The following is a 15,102-nucleotide window of genomic DNA, read 5'->3' as shown; positions in this document are numbered from 1 at the left end:
CCCCAGAGCACCATCAAATCCATTATCATCAAATGGAAAGAACATGGTACCACAACAAATCTGCCAAGAGAGGGCCGTCTACCAAAACTCTCAGCCCGGGCAAGTCACTAGCAGCTGTAAAAGAAACCAAAATGTTCACAGTTGTAGGCATGTTTTTTACATGAACTGATGCAAACTCTAAAAAAAACAGTGAAATTCCAGGTTGCAAGGCAGCAAAACACAAAAAATGCCAATGGGGTGAATAGTTTCCCAAGCTACTGTAGGATGCCCTACAGTCTGTAAACAAAGCTATCAGTCCATTGAAAGAGTTCACTGATGTTCTGTCTGAGGTGTCATGTCACTGTTTCCTAACTCAAACCAGAGCTCCACCTATTTACCAACATTCTTCTGCAACCAGGGGAAAATGACACCGAGCTTACTCACTAAATCACAAGAAAAATTAGGAGTACCTTAACAATTAATCCAGCACTCTGAGCTCATGATAAATCAAGTTTGCGCTTACACGGATGCCTGCAGGACAGCTTGAATTTCTTTGGAACTTGACTCCTTATCCACCATCCAGACTATCCTGTGTCACAACCTTTCATCATTTTCTCTCTGCCATCCAAGTCCAGAGAGATTAGCTACAGTGCCATGGGTTGTGAACGTTTTGATTATGTTGAGCACTGTGGACAAAGGAACATTAAGATCTCTGGAGATTAACTTTTTACCTTTATTCTTGGTCCTCTACCTCTGTGAAGAGACAATTTGCTTTATTCTTTCATGACACCTCCTTAAAAAATGCAATAATAACCAATCAAAACTTTGTAGGTTCCCCAAATTGGTATCAATAAAACTGTCAGCTCAGGGTGCAAAAAACAATCTGGTACACAGCTCTATTGACAGAAAAATAACTTGGAAAATGGCACCACAAGAAAAAAAAAAAAAAGACATTTTTTATACCATGACAACCGAGTTGTTATTTTTTTTCCTGATTTTCAGTACATTGTATTGTAAAATGGATGGTGTCACTCAAAAAACTCCAAATCATCATGCCTTCATAAGACTATGTTAATAGAAAAATTCTAAAAAGTTATAGCTCTTGGAAGAAGGAGAGCAAAAATGAAAAATGTAAAAATGAAAATTGGCTGCGAGGCAAGGAGTTAAAAAAGATTACCCACTTAGGGTGAGATCCCACGTAATGGCTGAGGTGTGGCTGTGCTGCAGCTGAAAAACACAACAGCATGTTATTTTATTGTACGTCAGGGCAGTTTAGTAATGGTAATCAAACATGCTGTGTCCAAAACCCTGCCCACCATGATGACCAATTGCTGAGCAATTTTAACCTCTTCACGACATATAACATACATTAACGTCATATGTCGTACCCTGACTTTTAGATGGGCTCGCACCCTGAACGAGCCTGCATCTTTCCTGGCAGATGATGGCTGATTTATTCAACCATCATGTGCCTTTAACCTGTTAAATTCCCTGTCAATCTCTGACCGTGTCATTTAACATGCACTGGCAGTGGGGGGGGGCGTCATTCATTCCTGACGTGATCGCAGGGCGTAGATGGGTTGCCATGACAGCTGGAGGTCTGCTGAAGACTAGTGTTGAGCGAGTATGTTCTATTAACCTTTTCGCCGAGTATGCTCGGGCCGAGCTCCGAGTATTTACAGCTGCTCGGTGATATGGTTGAATCGCTCCCGTGTGCATGATTTGCAACTGTTTGACAGTTTTATTACATGGGAGGAATGTCTATTTCTCACACATTCCTCACATGTAATAAAGCTGTCAAACAGTTGCAAATCATGCACATGGGAGCGATTCAACCATATCACCGAGCAGCTATAAATACTCAGAGCTCGGCCCGAGCATGCTCGAGACAGAACATACTCGCTCAACCCTACTGAAGACCTAAAGCCAGCCTGTAACTGGTGTTCATAGGAGACCATGATTTTCACTATACATAGCAATGCAGCACTGCTATAAACTGATCACAGCTTCAAGTCAAATATGAAAACAAATCCCCCTCCACCAAAGTTCAAATCACCCCCCTTTTGCCCCATTAAAAATGAAAGAATGAAAAAAAAATACACATATTTGATATTGCTGCTTTCATAAAAGTCCAATCTATCAAAATGTAAAGTAAATGAATCCGATCATCGTAATGAGAAAAAAAAAAAATCTAGAATTAATTTTTTTTGCCCGCTGCAAAATTGCAATAAAATGCAATATGAGGAGATCAAAATATTGTATTTACCCCAAAATGGTATCAGTAAAAATGTCAGCTGAGGGCCCTCACACAGCCTTATATCCCGAAAAATGAAAGTGGTACGGGTCTCGGAAAATCTTGAAACAAAGTTTTCTTTTTTACAAATTTCTGAAAAGATTTTCACCACGAAAAAAACCTATACATGTTTGGTATCTGTGTACTTGTAATGACAAAGAGAATCATATTGCCAGGTCAGTTCTACTGTATAGTTAACATGGTAAATGTAAAAAAAAATAGTGAAATTGCACTTTTTTCTTGCACTTTTAACGCACTTGGAATTTTTTTCCCGTTTTCCAGTGCATCACATGATAAAATGAATAATGTTATTCAAAAATACAACTTGTCCCGCAAAAAACAAGCCCTCACGTGGTTATGTATACGGAAAAATAAAAAAGTTATGGCTCTTGGAAGAAGAGGAGGAACAGCCCCCCCCCCCCCAGAAAATAGCCTGGGAGTGAAGGTGTTAAAACCAAATTGTGTGGTCATTGGAGATTGCTGTGGGCGAAGTTGTGGATGAGTGAGCAAGCAAAATTATGGACACCTTTCATTACATCTGTGTAATATGTTAAAAATTCTGCAAATATTACACAGCAAGCACATTGTAAAATGGTTCTTATTTGTTATTAACTGTTATCCAAAGGTTATCCAAGTTTTCGATTGAGGCACAGCCACACCTCAGCCTAAGTGGTTAACTTTTAAAAAATTCCATTCTGTATATCTCGGGTTGTTTCTATAGCAAGTGCAAGATCCATGTAAATGAACGGCAATGGCAAACATTTCTGCATCAAATCTGTGCTGTGCAGACATAGTCTTTGGCTGAAGCTGCACAGGCTGATTATCAGAAAAGTGTTCCTAGGAATGCTCGTTTCCCGATAATTACCCAATGTAAACAGGCTGCCAATCACAGAATGAGCAAACGCTGTAACAGGTTGTAAGCTTACATGCAGCCGATTGGTGCTCATTTACTGGCACAAAATACACTAAAAGCACAGTGGCACAAAATGCAGCAGCAGCAATGTCTTGCTTGACACTATCGAGCACATTTTAGAAATGCATCTAGCATTTTAATTTATACAGCTAAAGTTTATGATCTACAACGTACAAGTTTGGAAACAGAACACAAAAGTCACTTGTTTGCTCGCTTAAAGGTTGGTATTGTCTCAGCATCCGCAGTGCCACAATTTCCATTCCTTGTCCTGTTTTTCTAAGTTTTGCTGGCTCGTGCACTGTTCCTTCAGTAAAACCTCATGATGACCAGACTGGTTTCTTCATAAAGGACGTTGACAGCACAAATCATCAGGGATTTGCTTTTATTTATTTATTTTTAAAAGCTACCAGCTATTAAATATCCATTTTTCTTTATTTCCTATCGGTGGTAGAGAAGAAATATGATTTTCACTTCCAGAATTTGTTTACGTCCAGCAGGAAGGAAGACGTAGAACATTGCTTCTGATTTACCAGTAAGTGCTTTTGAATTATAGGTAAAAAGTGAGGTATTCTTTACCTAGTGCTCTTCTGCAAATGGGACAATGCTCTGCTGCTCAGCTAACAGTCAGGCAATGATGAGTCATTAATGCAATTGTTACAGTACGCCCGCCTATTAGTAAAATGCATTATTACTGTACTATTTTTACACTAGGGCTTCAAAGTAATATGCTGCTATTGCCAAGACAAAGCCTTCTTCTGCAGCAAGTAAGAATAATGGAAACATATTCTTACTTGCCGAATGGCAACAATACAGAAAGACAAAAGCCTGCAGTGTTTTATCTTTCTTTCTAGGTACAGTTTTAATGTCTGACTTAAAGGGTTTTCCCCACGAACAAAAGTTCATTTTAAAAATTGTCTGTGTCTGACCGTGTATGGAACATACCGCATCTCCTGGGCAGGGGACAATACAGACATTACAGCACGAGATCACACAGGATTCATTTTGTGAGGTAAAGTATTTCACTGCCTGTTTTTAAACAATATTTTACCTCATAAAATGAATCCTGTGTGATCCCCTGCTGTAATGTCTGTATTGTCCCCTGCCCAGGAGATGCGGTATGTTCCATACACGGTCAGACACAGACAATTTTTAAACCTTAATTTTTGTTTGTGGAAAAACCTGTTTAATACAAAAGGACTTGGGTAATTGATAAAGTTTCGGAGTGTTTAAGTATATACTGCAGGCACAATACCATATGTCCTACAAAATAAAGATGTACGGTATATAGCCAAATAGTATAAAAAATATCTCAATTTTTATAAGTAATATGTTAAACAAAGGATTCAAAAAAATAATGGCAACAAAAATTGCAGGAGGAGACAACAAAGTCATTATTTGTGAAGATACATGATCGTGCAGTTTGCAATAGAGGTTATGTAAAAAAAAAATCAAGTGAAAAAAATAAAAAAATTCAATACAAAATTAGATCAATGAGTTGTTCTGAATTCATAAATGATAATAAATATAATAGGTAATTATAACCAATTCATTAAACAAATCCAAAGCACTTGATCAAGGGTATTAAATAGTAATAAACCAGTTGATTTGGTCAAATGTTGTGAATACAGAAGCCAATGAAGTAAATATAATGAGATAACAAGGAACACAGGAAGTATTCAAAATTTGTAATAAATCAAATAAATCATTATGGTAATTTCATTAAGTGAAAACCTACCAGTAGAAAATATCATAAATAATGATAGGTCACCACGTTTGACAGACCCCAAATGAATGAAATGAGAATCTACGAGTCATAGAATGCTAAATGGTAGGTAAATTACCCATAGCAGTCTCCTGCCACCAAAATGGCGCCAGTTCCAATGCTCGTTTCAGTGTGAGCTTTCGTCAGGAGGTTAATATACAGTTTTATTTCTAATTTCTAGTCTTCTTAAATTAATTATTTGGTGCATCCTAATGAGGTCGCATGCGTGTATAGATGACATATTAACTTCCAAACTATCTATAATATAACCGAGATGCGTCTCTCTGTCTGAAGCCTTTATAGACTGCGCAAGCGCGACACGCCTGCACAGTCTGACTCCAGACAGAAGAAAACATCGAGCCGTTATACAGGTAAGAGGAGTGTATGGCGCCGGAGATCACGGTATGCATAGACACTGAACACGTACCGCGATCTCCGGCACCATACTTACATACTTTCCTGACCGGGAGGAGCGTTGCCGCGGCACCTCTCTTCTCGCTGGAGACCGGGGCGTCGAAATCGGCGCATGCACTATCTGGTGCCATTTTCTGGTTCAGGACCCAACAAGAAGGGGGGCACTGCTAGACCTAATATTAACCAACGGGCCAGACCGCATATCAAATATACGAGTTGGGGGTCACTTGGGTAATCGTGATCACAAAATAATAAGTTTTCATGTATCCTTTAATAAGATGTGTAGTAGAGGGGTTACAAGGACACTAAACTTCATGAAGGCAAATTTCCAATGGTTGAGAGATGATCTTAGTGCAATAAACTGGGACGATATCCTGAGACATAAAACTACACAAAGCAAATGGGAGACATTTATTAACATCCTGAATAGGACCTGTGCACAATATATACCCTATGGGAATAAACATGCTGGAAATAGGAGGAAACCACTATGGCTAAATAGAGCTGTAAGGGGCACAATAAGTGACAAAAAGAAAGCATTTAGAGAACTAAAACAAGTAGGTAGTGATGAGGCAGTGAATAAATACAGAAAATTAAATAAATTCTGTAAAAACCAAATGAAGGCAGCAAAGATTGAGACAGAGAGACTCATTGCCAGAGAAAGTAAAAATAATACCAAAATATTCTTTAACTACATAAATAGTAAGAAACTAAAAAATGATAGTGTTGACCCCCTTAAAAATAGTCTGGGTGAAATGGTGGATGAGGAAAAAGCCAATAAGCTAAATGATTTTTTTTCAACAGTATTTACACAAGAAAACATGATTAGTGATGACAAAAATTCTCCATTAAATGTCACTTGCTTAACCCAGCAGGAAGTATGGCGGCGTCTAAAGATCACTAAAGTTGACAAATCCCCGGGCCCGGATGGGATACACCCGTGAGTACTGCAGGAATTAAGTAACGTCATAGATAGACCATTATTTTCAATCTTTAAAGATTCCATAATAACAGGGTCTGTATCACAGGACTGGCGTATAGCAAATGTAGTGCCAATATTGAAAAAGGGGACAAAAACCAAACTTGGAAATTATAGGCCAGTAAGCCTCTACTGTGGGTAAAATCCTGGAGGGTTTCCTAAAGGATGCTATACTAGAGTATCTGAAGAAAAATAACCTCAGGACCCAATATCAACATGGGTTTATGAGGGACCATTCCTGTCAAACTAATCAGATCAGTTTTTATGAGGAGGTAAGTTCCGGACTGGACCAAGGAAATGCAGTGGATGTTGTGTATATGGACTTTTCAAAAGCTTTTGATACGGTTCCACACATAAATACCAGGATAGGTATGAGGGGGTACCATGCATACCAGGATTGGGGGGTAAGGGGTGCCATGCATACCAGGATTGGGGGGTGAGGGGTGCCATACATACCAGGATTGGGGGAAGAGGGGGCCATGCATACCAGGATTGGGGGATGAGGGGGCCATGCATACCAGGATTGGGGGGGTGAGGGGACCATGCATACCAGGATTGGGGGGCGAGGGGTGCCATGCATACCAACATTGGAGATGAGAGGTACCATACATACCAGGATTGGGGGGTGAGGGGTGCCATGCATACCAGGATTGGGGGGTGAGGGGGTACCATAAATACCAGGATAGGGATGAGGGGGTACCATGCATACCAGGATTGGGGGTGAGGGGACTATGAATACTAGGATTGGAGGGTGAGGAGACCATGCATACCAGGATTGGGGGTTGAGGGGTGCCATGCATACCAGGATTGGGGGGTGAATGGTGCCATACATACCAGGATAGGGATGAGGGGGTACCATGCATACCATGATTGGGGGGTGAGGGGACCATGCATACCAGGATGAGGAATGGGGTGCCATGCATACCAGGATGAGGAATACCACACATACCAGGATTTGGGGGTGAGGGGACCATGCATACCAGGAAAGGGATGAGGGGGTACCATGCATACCAGGATAGGGAAGAGGGGGTATCATGCATACCAGGATTGGGGTGCGAGGGGACCATGCATACCAGGATTGGGGGGTGAGGGGACCATGCATACCAGAATGAGAGATGGAGTGCCATGCATACCAGGATAGGGATGAGGGGGAGCCATACATACCAGGATAGGGATGAGAAGGCCATGCATACTAGGATAGGGATGAGGGGTGCCATACATACCAGAATTGGGATGCGGGGTACCATGCATACCAGGATGAGGGATGGGGTGCCATGCATGCCAGGATGAGGGATGGGGTGCCATGCATACCAGGATGAGGGGTACCATGCATACCAGAATAGGGATGAGGGGTACCTTGCATACCAGGATAGGAATGCGGGGTACTATACATACCAGGATGAGGGAAGGGGTGCCATGCATACCAGGATGAGGGGTACCATGCATACCAGAATAGGGATGAGGGGTACCATGCATAGCAGAATAGGGATGAGGGGTACCATGCATAGCAGAATAGGGATGAGGGGTACCATGCATACCAGATTAAGGGATAGGGTGCCATGCATACCAGGATGGGGGATGAGGAGTACCATGTATACCACGATAGGGATATGGGGGCCATACATACCAGGAATGGGTATGAGGGAGCCATGCATACCAGGATGAGGGATGGGGTGCCATGCATACCAGGATGAGGGATGGGGTGCCATGCATACCAGGATGAGGGGTACCATACATACCAGGATAGGGATGAGGGGTACCATACATACCAGAATGAGTGATTGGGTGCCATGAATACCAGGATTAGGGATGAGGATTGCCATGCATACCAGGATTGGGGATAAGGAAGCCACGCATACCAGGATGAGAGATGGGGTGCCATGCATACCAGGATTGGGATGTGAGGTGCCATGTATACCAGATTTGGAATGAGGGGTGCCATGCATACCAGGATTGGGGATGAGCGGTGGCATGCATACCAGTATTGGGGATGAGGGGTGCCATGCATTCCAGGATTGGGGATGAGGGGTGCCATGTATACCAGGATTGGGGATGAGGGGTGCCATGCATACCAGGATTGGGGGTGAGGGAGCCATGCATACCAGGATAGGTATGTGGGGCAGGGTCATGCATACCAGGATTCGGTTGAAGGGGCCATGCATACCAGGATAGGGATGAGGGGTAACATGTATACCAGGATAGGGATGAGGGGTACCATGCATACTAGGATAGGGATGAGGAGTGCCATACATACCAGGATGGGGGTCAGGGGCCCATGCATACCAGGATAAGGCTGAGGCGGCCATGCATACCAGGATTGGGTATGAGGGAGCCATGCATACCAGGATGAGAGATGAGGGGCGACATGCATGCCAGGATTGGGATGAGGGGTGCCATGCATACCAGGATAGGGATGAGGGGTACCATGCATACCAGGATGAGGGATGGGGTGCCATGCATACTAGGATAGGGATGAGGAGTGCCATACATACCAGGATGGGGGTCAGGGGCCCATGCATACCAGGATAAGGCTGAGGCGGCCATGCATACCAGGATTGGGTATGAGGGAGCCATGCATACCAGGATGAGAGATGAGGGGCGACATGCATGCCAGGATTGGGATGAGGGGTGCCATGCATACCAGGATTGGGGATGAGGGGTGCCATGCATACCAGGATTAGGGGTGAGGGGAGCCATGCATACCAGGATAGGATGGGGGCAGCACATAACATGATGGGGGAACAGGATTAGTGAGCACAAATACCAGGATGGGGGCAGCACAAATACCAGGAGGGGGGCAGCACAAATACCAGGAGGGGGGGCATCACACAACAGGAGAGGGGCAGCACATACCAGCATGGGAGACCATATACCAATAAAAATGCTCGCCACTCGGGCGTAGAACGGGTTCAATAGCTAGTTGTACATATTTCTATATCCTGAACTAAATACTAAAACCAAAGAATTGAGAGGGAGCATAAGTTGGTATACATGCAATGTGTAAAGCACATTCACAATGTGGCTACTTCACAGACAAAACCCCAAAAAACAACAAAATGTGCATATACCTTGTAGTAAGTAAATACTAATAGTACATATAAATAACATAGGGTATGTGCCCCCCTTTCTGAGCTAAGCATTTCATCTTCCCATGGGCAGGTGTCTGAACACTTGGGCCTGGGTCCTGCTCTCCCTTTATTCACATTGAGGTTGACTGACACAAGGTGAGGTTTTAATACCAGAGACAGGATAGGAGCGTCCCAAATGGGTACACTTGGCGCGGTTAGATGGCTTTTATGCTTTTTTGATCAAAATAGTGTTAATTAAGTGCCTTATGTTATTAACATGTACTATTACTATTTATTTACTTACTATAGGGTATATGCTCATTTTCGTTTTGGGAGGAGTTTTAGCTAAATAATATTAGTTTTTAATAAGCGTTCACGATATTGATGCTTTATTCACTGTTGTACGTTGCACCTCTACCTCCATTTGTAATTATTTTACAGAACAAAACATCTACTTGTAAAGGAAGAAATAGCACGACAAGCAGTTTAAATGAAAAGGCTGTGAATGAAACATGTGTTGTACGTCTGCTCTGCACATTTCTGAATACAGCATATTTTTCTCTTATACCAAAAGGAGCATTGTTTATCAGGTCCTCAACATCTAAATTATTATTTTCAGAAACATGAAGATACACTGGTGTCACTCATAGATGAATTTCAATGACCAAAAGTAATCTACGGTTTAGCTGCCTTTTAAAGAAATCTATATTCCCCATGTACCAAATGCTTGTGAGCCATGTGTCTTTGTGAGAACAGGCTTTTAGTCTCCTGAAGGGCTCATTCTGCAAATTGAAAGAGCTCAGCATTGAAGCACTAAGGTAATACTTATTTGTTGCCTGCTTGCTCGCCTGTCCCCCTCATCCCCCACAAAACTCTGTCCTTTCTGTTTCTCTCCAGAACTGTCACCAGTGCTGTACACTGTGGATGGAAGAGACCACGCACAAGTAAAGAAAACAAGAACTGGATAACAGACCATGGCATCAATGGGCCTACAAATTACTGCATTTATTATTGCACTGGTCGCAATGTGTGGGGCCATTGCAGCAACTATACTACCAAACTGGAAGATCAATGCAGACGCTGGGGCAAACATTGTTACTGCCGTCATACAGATGCAAGGTCTGTGGATGGACTGCACATGGTACAGTACCGGTATGTTTAGTTGCACTGTGAAGTATTCCATTCTATCACTCCCTCTGTATATTCAGACAGCACGGACCACAATGGTACTGTCCTGTATATTCTCATGTTTGGGGATATTTGTCTCCATTGCAGGAATGAAATGTACAAAGCTAGGTGGGGATGGTCAAACAAAAAGCAATATAGCTTTTTCAGGAGGAACATGTTTTTTGCTAGCTGGTATTTTTGGCATGATTTCAGTGAGCTGGTACCTGAAAGAGATCATTTCAAGCTTTTTGGATCCCTCTATCCCAGAGAGTAGCAAACATGAGCCAGGTGGAGCAGTATATATAGGCTTTCTGTCTGCTGGGATGCATTTTTTAGCAGGTATAATCTTCTGTGCAACCTGTACTAAAAATCAGCAGCAAAGACAAGACTCTCCTCCGACAAAACCACCAGATTCAGCAGCTCAACAGTCAGAAAACAGCAATGCAGGTTATAACCTCCAAGACTACGTGTAAATGGAAACATACTGACATGTTGTTATGCATCTTATTTTATAGTTAATCCAATTACTATTACACAATAGTGAGAATTCAATAATTTACTTAGCCAGTCTTTTTTCAAAAGAAAATACATTTGCAATAAATAGAAATGCACTAATATTTTATTGACATCTGTAAACTCCCAACAAAAGGCGTTATAGATATTCTTTATTATATTTGTGCTTATGGATTCTATAGAAACTACAGTATGCCTCTCACACAAACAGCTACTTTGTATTTTCTACAGCTAAGTACAGGTGCATCTCACTAAATTAGAATATCATCAAAAAGTTAATTTATTTCAGTTCTTCAATACAAAAAGTGAAACTCACATATAGAGTCATTACAAACAGAGTGATCTATTTCAAGTGTTTATTTCTGTTAATGTTGATGATTATGGCTTATAGCCAATGAAAACCCAAAAGTCATTATCTCAGTAAATTAAAATAATAAACAAAAAACACCTGCAAAGGCTTCCTAAGCATTTAAAAAGGTCCCTTAGTCTGTTTCAGTAGGCTCCACAATCATGGGGAAGACTGCTGACTTGACAGATGTCCAGAAGGCAGTCATTGACACACTCCACAAGGTCACAGAGTTCCAATTTTCATTTGGAAATCAAGGTCCCAGAGTCTGGAGGAAGAGTGGAGAGGCACACAATCCAAGCTGCTTGAGGTCTAGTGTGAAGCTTCCACAATCAGTGATGGTTTGGGGAGCCATGTCATCTGCTGGTGTAGGTCCACTGTGTTTTATCAAGACCAAAGTCAGCGCAGCCGTTTACCAGGAAATTTTAGAGCACTTCATGCTTTCCTCTGCTGACAAGCTTTTTGGAGATGGAAATTTCATTCTCCAGCAGGACTTGGCACCTGTCCACACTGCCAAAAGTACCAATACCTGGTTTAAAAACAACAGTATCACTGTGCTTGATTGGCCAGCAAACTCACCTGACCTTAACCCCATAGAGAATCTATGGGGTATTGTCAAGAGGAAGATGAGAGACACCAGACCCAACAATGCAGACGAGCTGAAAGCTGCTATCAAAGCAACCTGGGCTTCCATAACACCTCAGCAGTGCCACAGGCTGATCGCCTCCATGCCACGCCGCATTGATGCAGTAATTGATGGAAAAGGAGCCCCGACCAGGTATTGACTACATTTACTGAACGTACATTTCAGTGGGCCAACATTTCAGATTTTAAAAACATTTTTCAAGCTGTTGCTATAAAGTATTCTAATTTACTGAGATAATGACTTTTGTGTTTTCATTGGCTGTAAGCCATAATCATCAACATTAACAGAAATAAACAATTGAAATAGATCACTCTGTTTGTAATGACTATAAAACATATTAGTTTCACGTTTTGTATTGAAGAACTGAAATAAATTAACGTTTTGACGATATTCTAATTTAGTGAGATGCACCTGTATGTAACTGGCAGTGTAGCTTTGGGTCACACTGAACCAACAAAGGATTAAACTAGAACTCCTAAAGCACCGCTTGTGTATCCAATGTGGATAAATGGCATAGGTCATTTTCTCTAACTGAAGCATTACCATTTATTTCTGCAGTCCTAAGGCAATAGCTAATATGGAGGGCCAGGGTCAGTAATAAAAAACTATACTTATCTGGTAAATCCTATGCCACTTCTGTGCTCCCTATTGGTCTTTATTTAGGCAAGCAACTATTGGCCTTGCTCTTCATATTAGGTGGTCATCCAGTCGTGCAGATATTGATAGGATCTGCTAACTAACCTTTAATATGTAAAGTGAGATTAACCCCTTAATGACCAGAGCATTTTGCGTTTTTTGCTCCCCTTGTTCCCAGTGCCATAGCGTTTTTATTTTTTTGGTCAATATGGCCATGTGAGGGCTTATTTTTTGCGGGACGAGTTGTACTTTTGAACAACATTACTGGTTTTACCATATCGTGTATGGGAAAATGGGAAATAAAATCCAAGTGCGGTGAAATTGCAAAAAAAGTGCAATTCCACAGTTATTTTTTTTTTTTTTTACCACGTTCACTGAATGCTAAAACTGAGCTGCCATTATTATTCTCCAGGTCATTACGAATTCATAGACACCAAACATGTGTAGATTCTTTTTTTATTTAAGTGGTGAAAAACAAATCAAAAGTTTGCTAAAAAAAAAAATAAAATAAAAATGGCGCCATTTTCCGAGACCCGTAGTGTCTCCATTTTTCAGGATCTGGGGCCGGATGAGGGCTTATTTTTTGCACGCCGTGATGACGCTTTTATTGATAAAATTTTGGGATAGATCCGATGTTTTGATCGCCCGTTGTTGTATTTTATTTAAATGTTGTGGTGACCAAAAAAACCTAATTCTGGCGCTTAGAATTTTTTTTTCTCGTTACGCCGTATACTGATCGGATTAATTCTTTTTTTATATTGATAGATCGGGCTATTCTGAACTCGGCAATACCAAATAAGTGTATGTGGTTTTTTTTATGGTTTTATTTTGAATGGGGCAAAAGAGGGGTGATTTAAACATTTATATTTTTTATCTTTTTAATATTTTTAAAACCTTTTTTTTTACTTTTTGCTTGCTTCAATAGTCTCCATGGGAAACTAGAAGCAGCAATTACCTGATCGGCTCTGCTACATACAGGCGATGAGCAGATCGCCTGTATGTAGCAGATTTGCTCACTTGCTATGAGAGCCGACCACTGGGCGGCGCTCATAGCAATCTGGACATTGGGGGGTCCTGCAGACCACAGGTTGTCATGCCAACCCATCGGTGACCCGCGGTCATGTGACGGTGGTGACAGGGTCACCGATGGGCGGGGTAAGTGAATTGCTTCCGACGCGGCGTTGTTAAATGCCGCTGTCAGAGATTGACAGCGGCATTTAAATAGTTAACAGCCGCGGGTGGCTCGCGATTCCACCCACAGCTCTTGCGGGCACATGTCAGCTGTATAAATCAGCTGATAATGTGCTGATAATGTCATCGCCTATGCCATCAGGGGATCCAAAAGGAAGCAAATATATACAGGAGAAAACTACACATTTCATTTCTTTTGCATCTATATCTGTGTTTAGCTATAAAAATGTTTTGTTTAATGATTTGTCTCTCATAAATAATACTTCTGATATTTTGCATAACTATTTTGTTAAACGGGAGCAACTAAGGAAGATGTGGAATGGCACTGGGCCATTGTCAAACAATACCATGATTACAGTATCAGCGTATAAAGTTCTCATGAGATGGTACATTGTACCAACCTGAATCACCAGGCTTTTCCCCCTCTGTTTTCGAGGATGGGCCTACAAAGAGTCATGTTACTCATCTGGTGGTCATTTCCTACACTGATCCAGTTCTGGTCTAGAGTGTATGGTCTAATATTTCACTCTTCTATTCTGATATCCATAAAACCCATGGGAAGCCCTCATACATTTTAATATAACAAAATGTATACCCTCTCAATTCAAAATTATTTCCTATGTATTTTTAGCTGCTAAGCAAATGATTGCTGAAGTATGGCAGGGACTGATGGGAAATGTTCCTTTTCATGAAGTGAAATCCAGATTGGATAGATTTTTAAATTAATGAAAAACTAAGCAGTATTCTTACAGATACCCATGGCAAATTCACCAAAATCGGGTCGCCATGGACCAGCTATGCCCATCCACAACTCATTACCAGAGCATGGGTCTTATTAAGCTACACCAGTGCCCTTCCCTCTTCTTCCAACTTTCCCTCCTTTTCTTTCTTTTCTATCTTCCTATAGATTACTCACCACTCATTATGGGTTATCTTACTCTATATTATTAAAGTAGCACATGATGAGATGTTATTATTCTCATTGCACATTGTTGATGCAAAACCTTGAACTCCATTGTTGCAATTCCAACATTCGTTTTGCAATTATGTGGCTTTTCTATGTTTAAGATCAATAAAAAAATACTACTAAAGAAAAAAGGTCTTGGTTAATGTTGTGTATGTACAGCTACTATGCAAACCTATATGGATCCATGGTTACAGAGTACAAACAAACCATGTGTGTAGTCAGATGCTC

At 41.3% G+C, this 15,102-nt stretch overlaps 2 protein-coding genes across 5 annotated transcripts in view; one reads left to right on the top strand and one right to left on the bottom strand.

The window, feature by feature from the left end:
* The window catches only part of TFB1M (transcription factor B1, mitochondrial), a 213,471-nt gene that overhangs the window by 78,002 nt on the left and 120,367 nt on the right, over positions 1-15,102 (bottom strand). The window lies entirely within an intron of this gene.
* Positions 3,252-11,326, top strand: CLDN20 (claudin 20). 3 transcript variants are annotated; one of them, XM_073673356.1, is made up of 3 exons: positions 3,252-3,405; positions 3,637-3,717; positions 10,306-11,326. In XM_073673356.1, exon 3 carries the CDS (start codon positions 10,383-10,385, stop codon positions 11,046-11,048), a length of 666 nt encoding a protein of 221 aa, XP_073529457.1. In that variant the 5' UTR covers positions 3,252-3,405; positions 3,637-3,717; positions 10,306-10,382; the 3' UTR covers positions 11,049-11,326. The 3 variants fall into 3 exon arrangements, with proteins under 3 accessions (XP_073529457.1, XP_073529456.1, XP_073529458.1); XM_073673355.1 differs by lacking the exon at positions 3,252-3,405 and having other exon boundaries at positions 3,435-3,717; XM_073673357.1 differs by lacking the exons at positions 3,252-3,405; positions 3,637-3,717 and adding an exon at positions 10,091-10,226.

The sequence above is a fragment of the Phyllobates terribilis genome, unplaced genomic scaffold (genome assembly GCF_046119375.1).
Source record: "Phyllobates terribilis strain yellow unplaced genomic scaffold, ASM4611937v1 Scaffold_3__8_contigs__length_932513732, whole genome shotgun sequence".
Classification (NCBI taxonomy): domain Eukaryota; kingdom Metazoa; phylum Chordata; class Amphibia; order Anura; family Dendrobatidae; genus Phyllobates; species Phyllobates terribilis.
Note: the sequence above shows the minus strand (reverse complement) of the source record. Positions and strands in the feature narration are given on the sequence as shown.

Bases quoted from the DNA above. Each gene is read 5' to 3' on its own strand.
- CLDN20 (XM_073673356.1), top strand. From the start codon at position 10,383: ATGGCATCAATGGGCCTACAAATTACTGCATTTATTATTGCACTGGTC.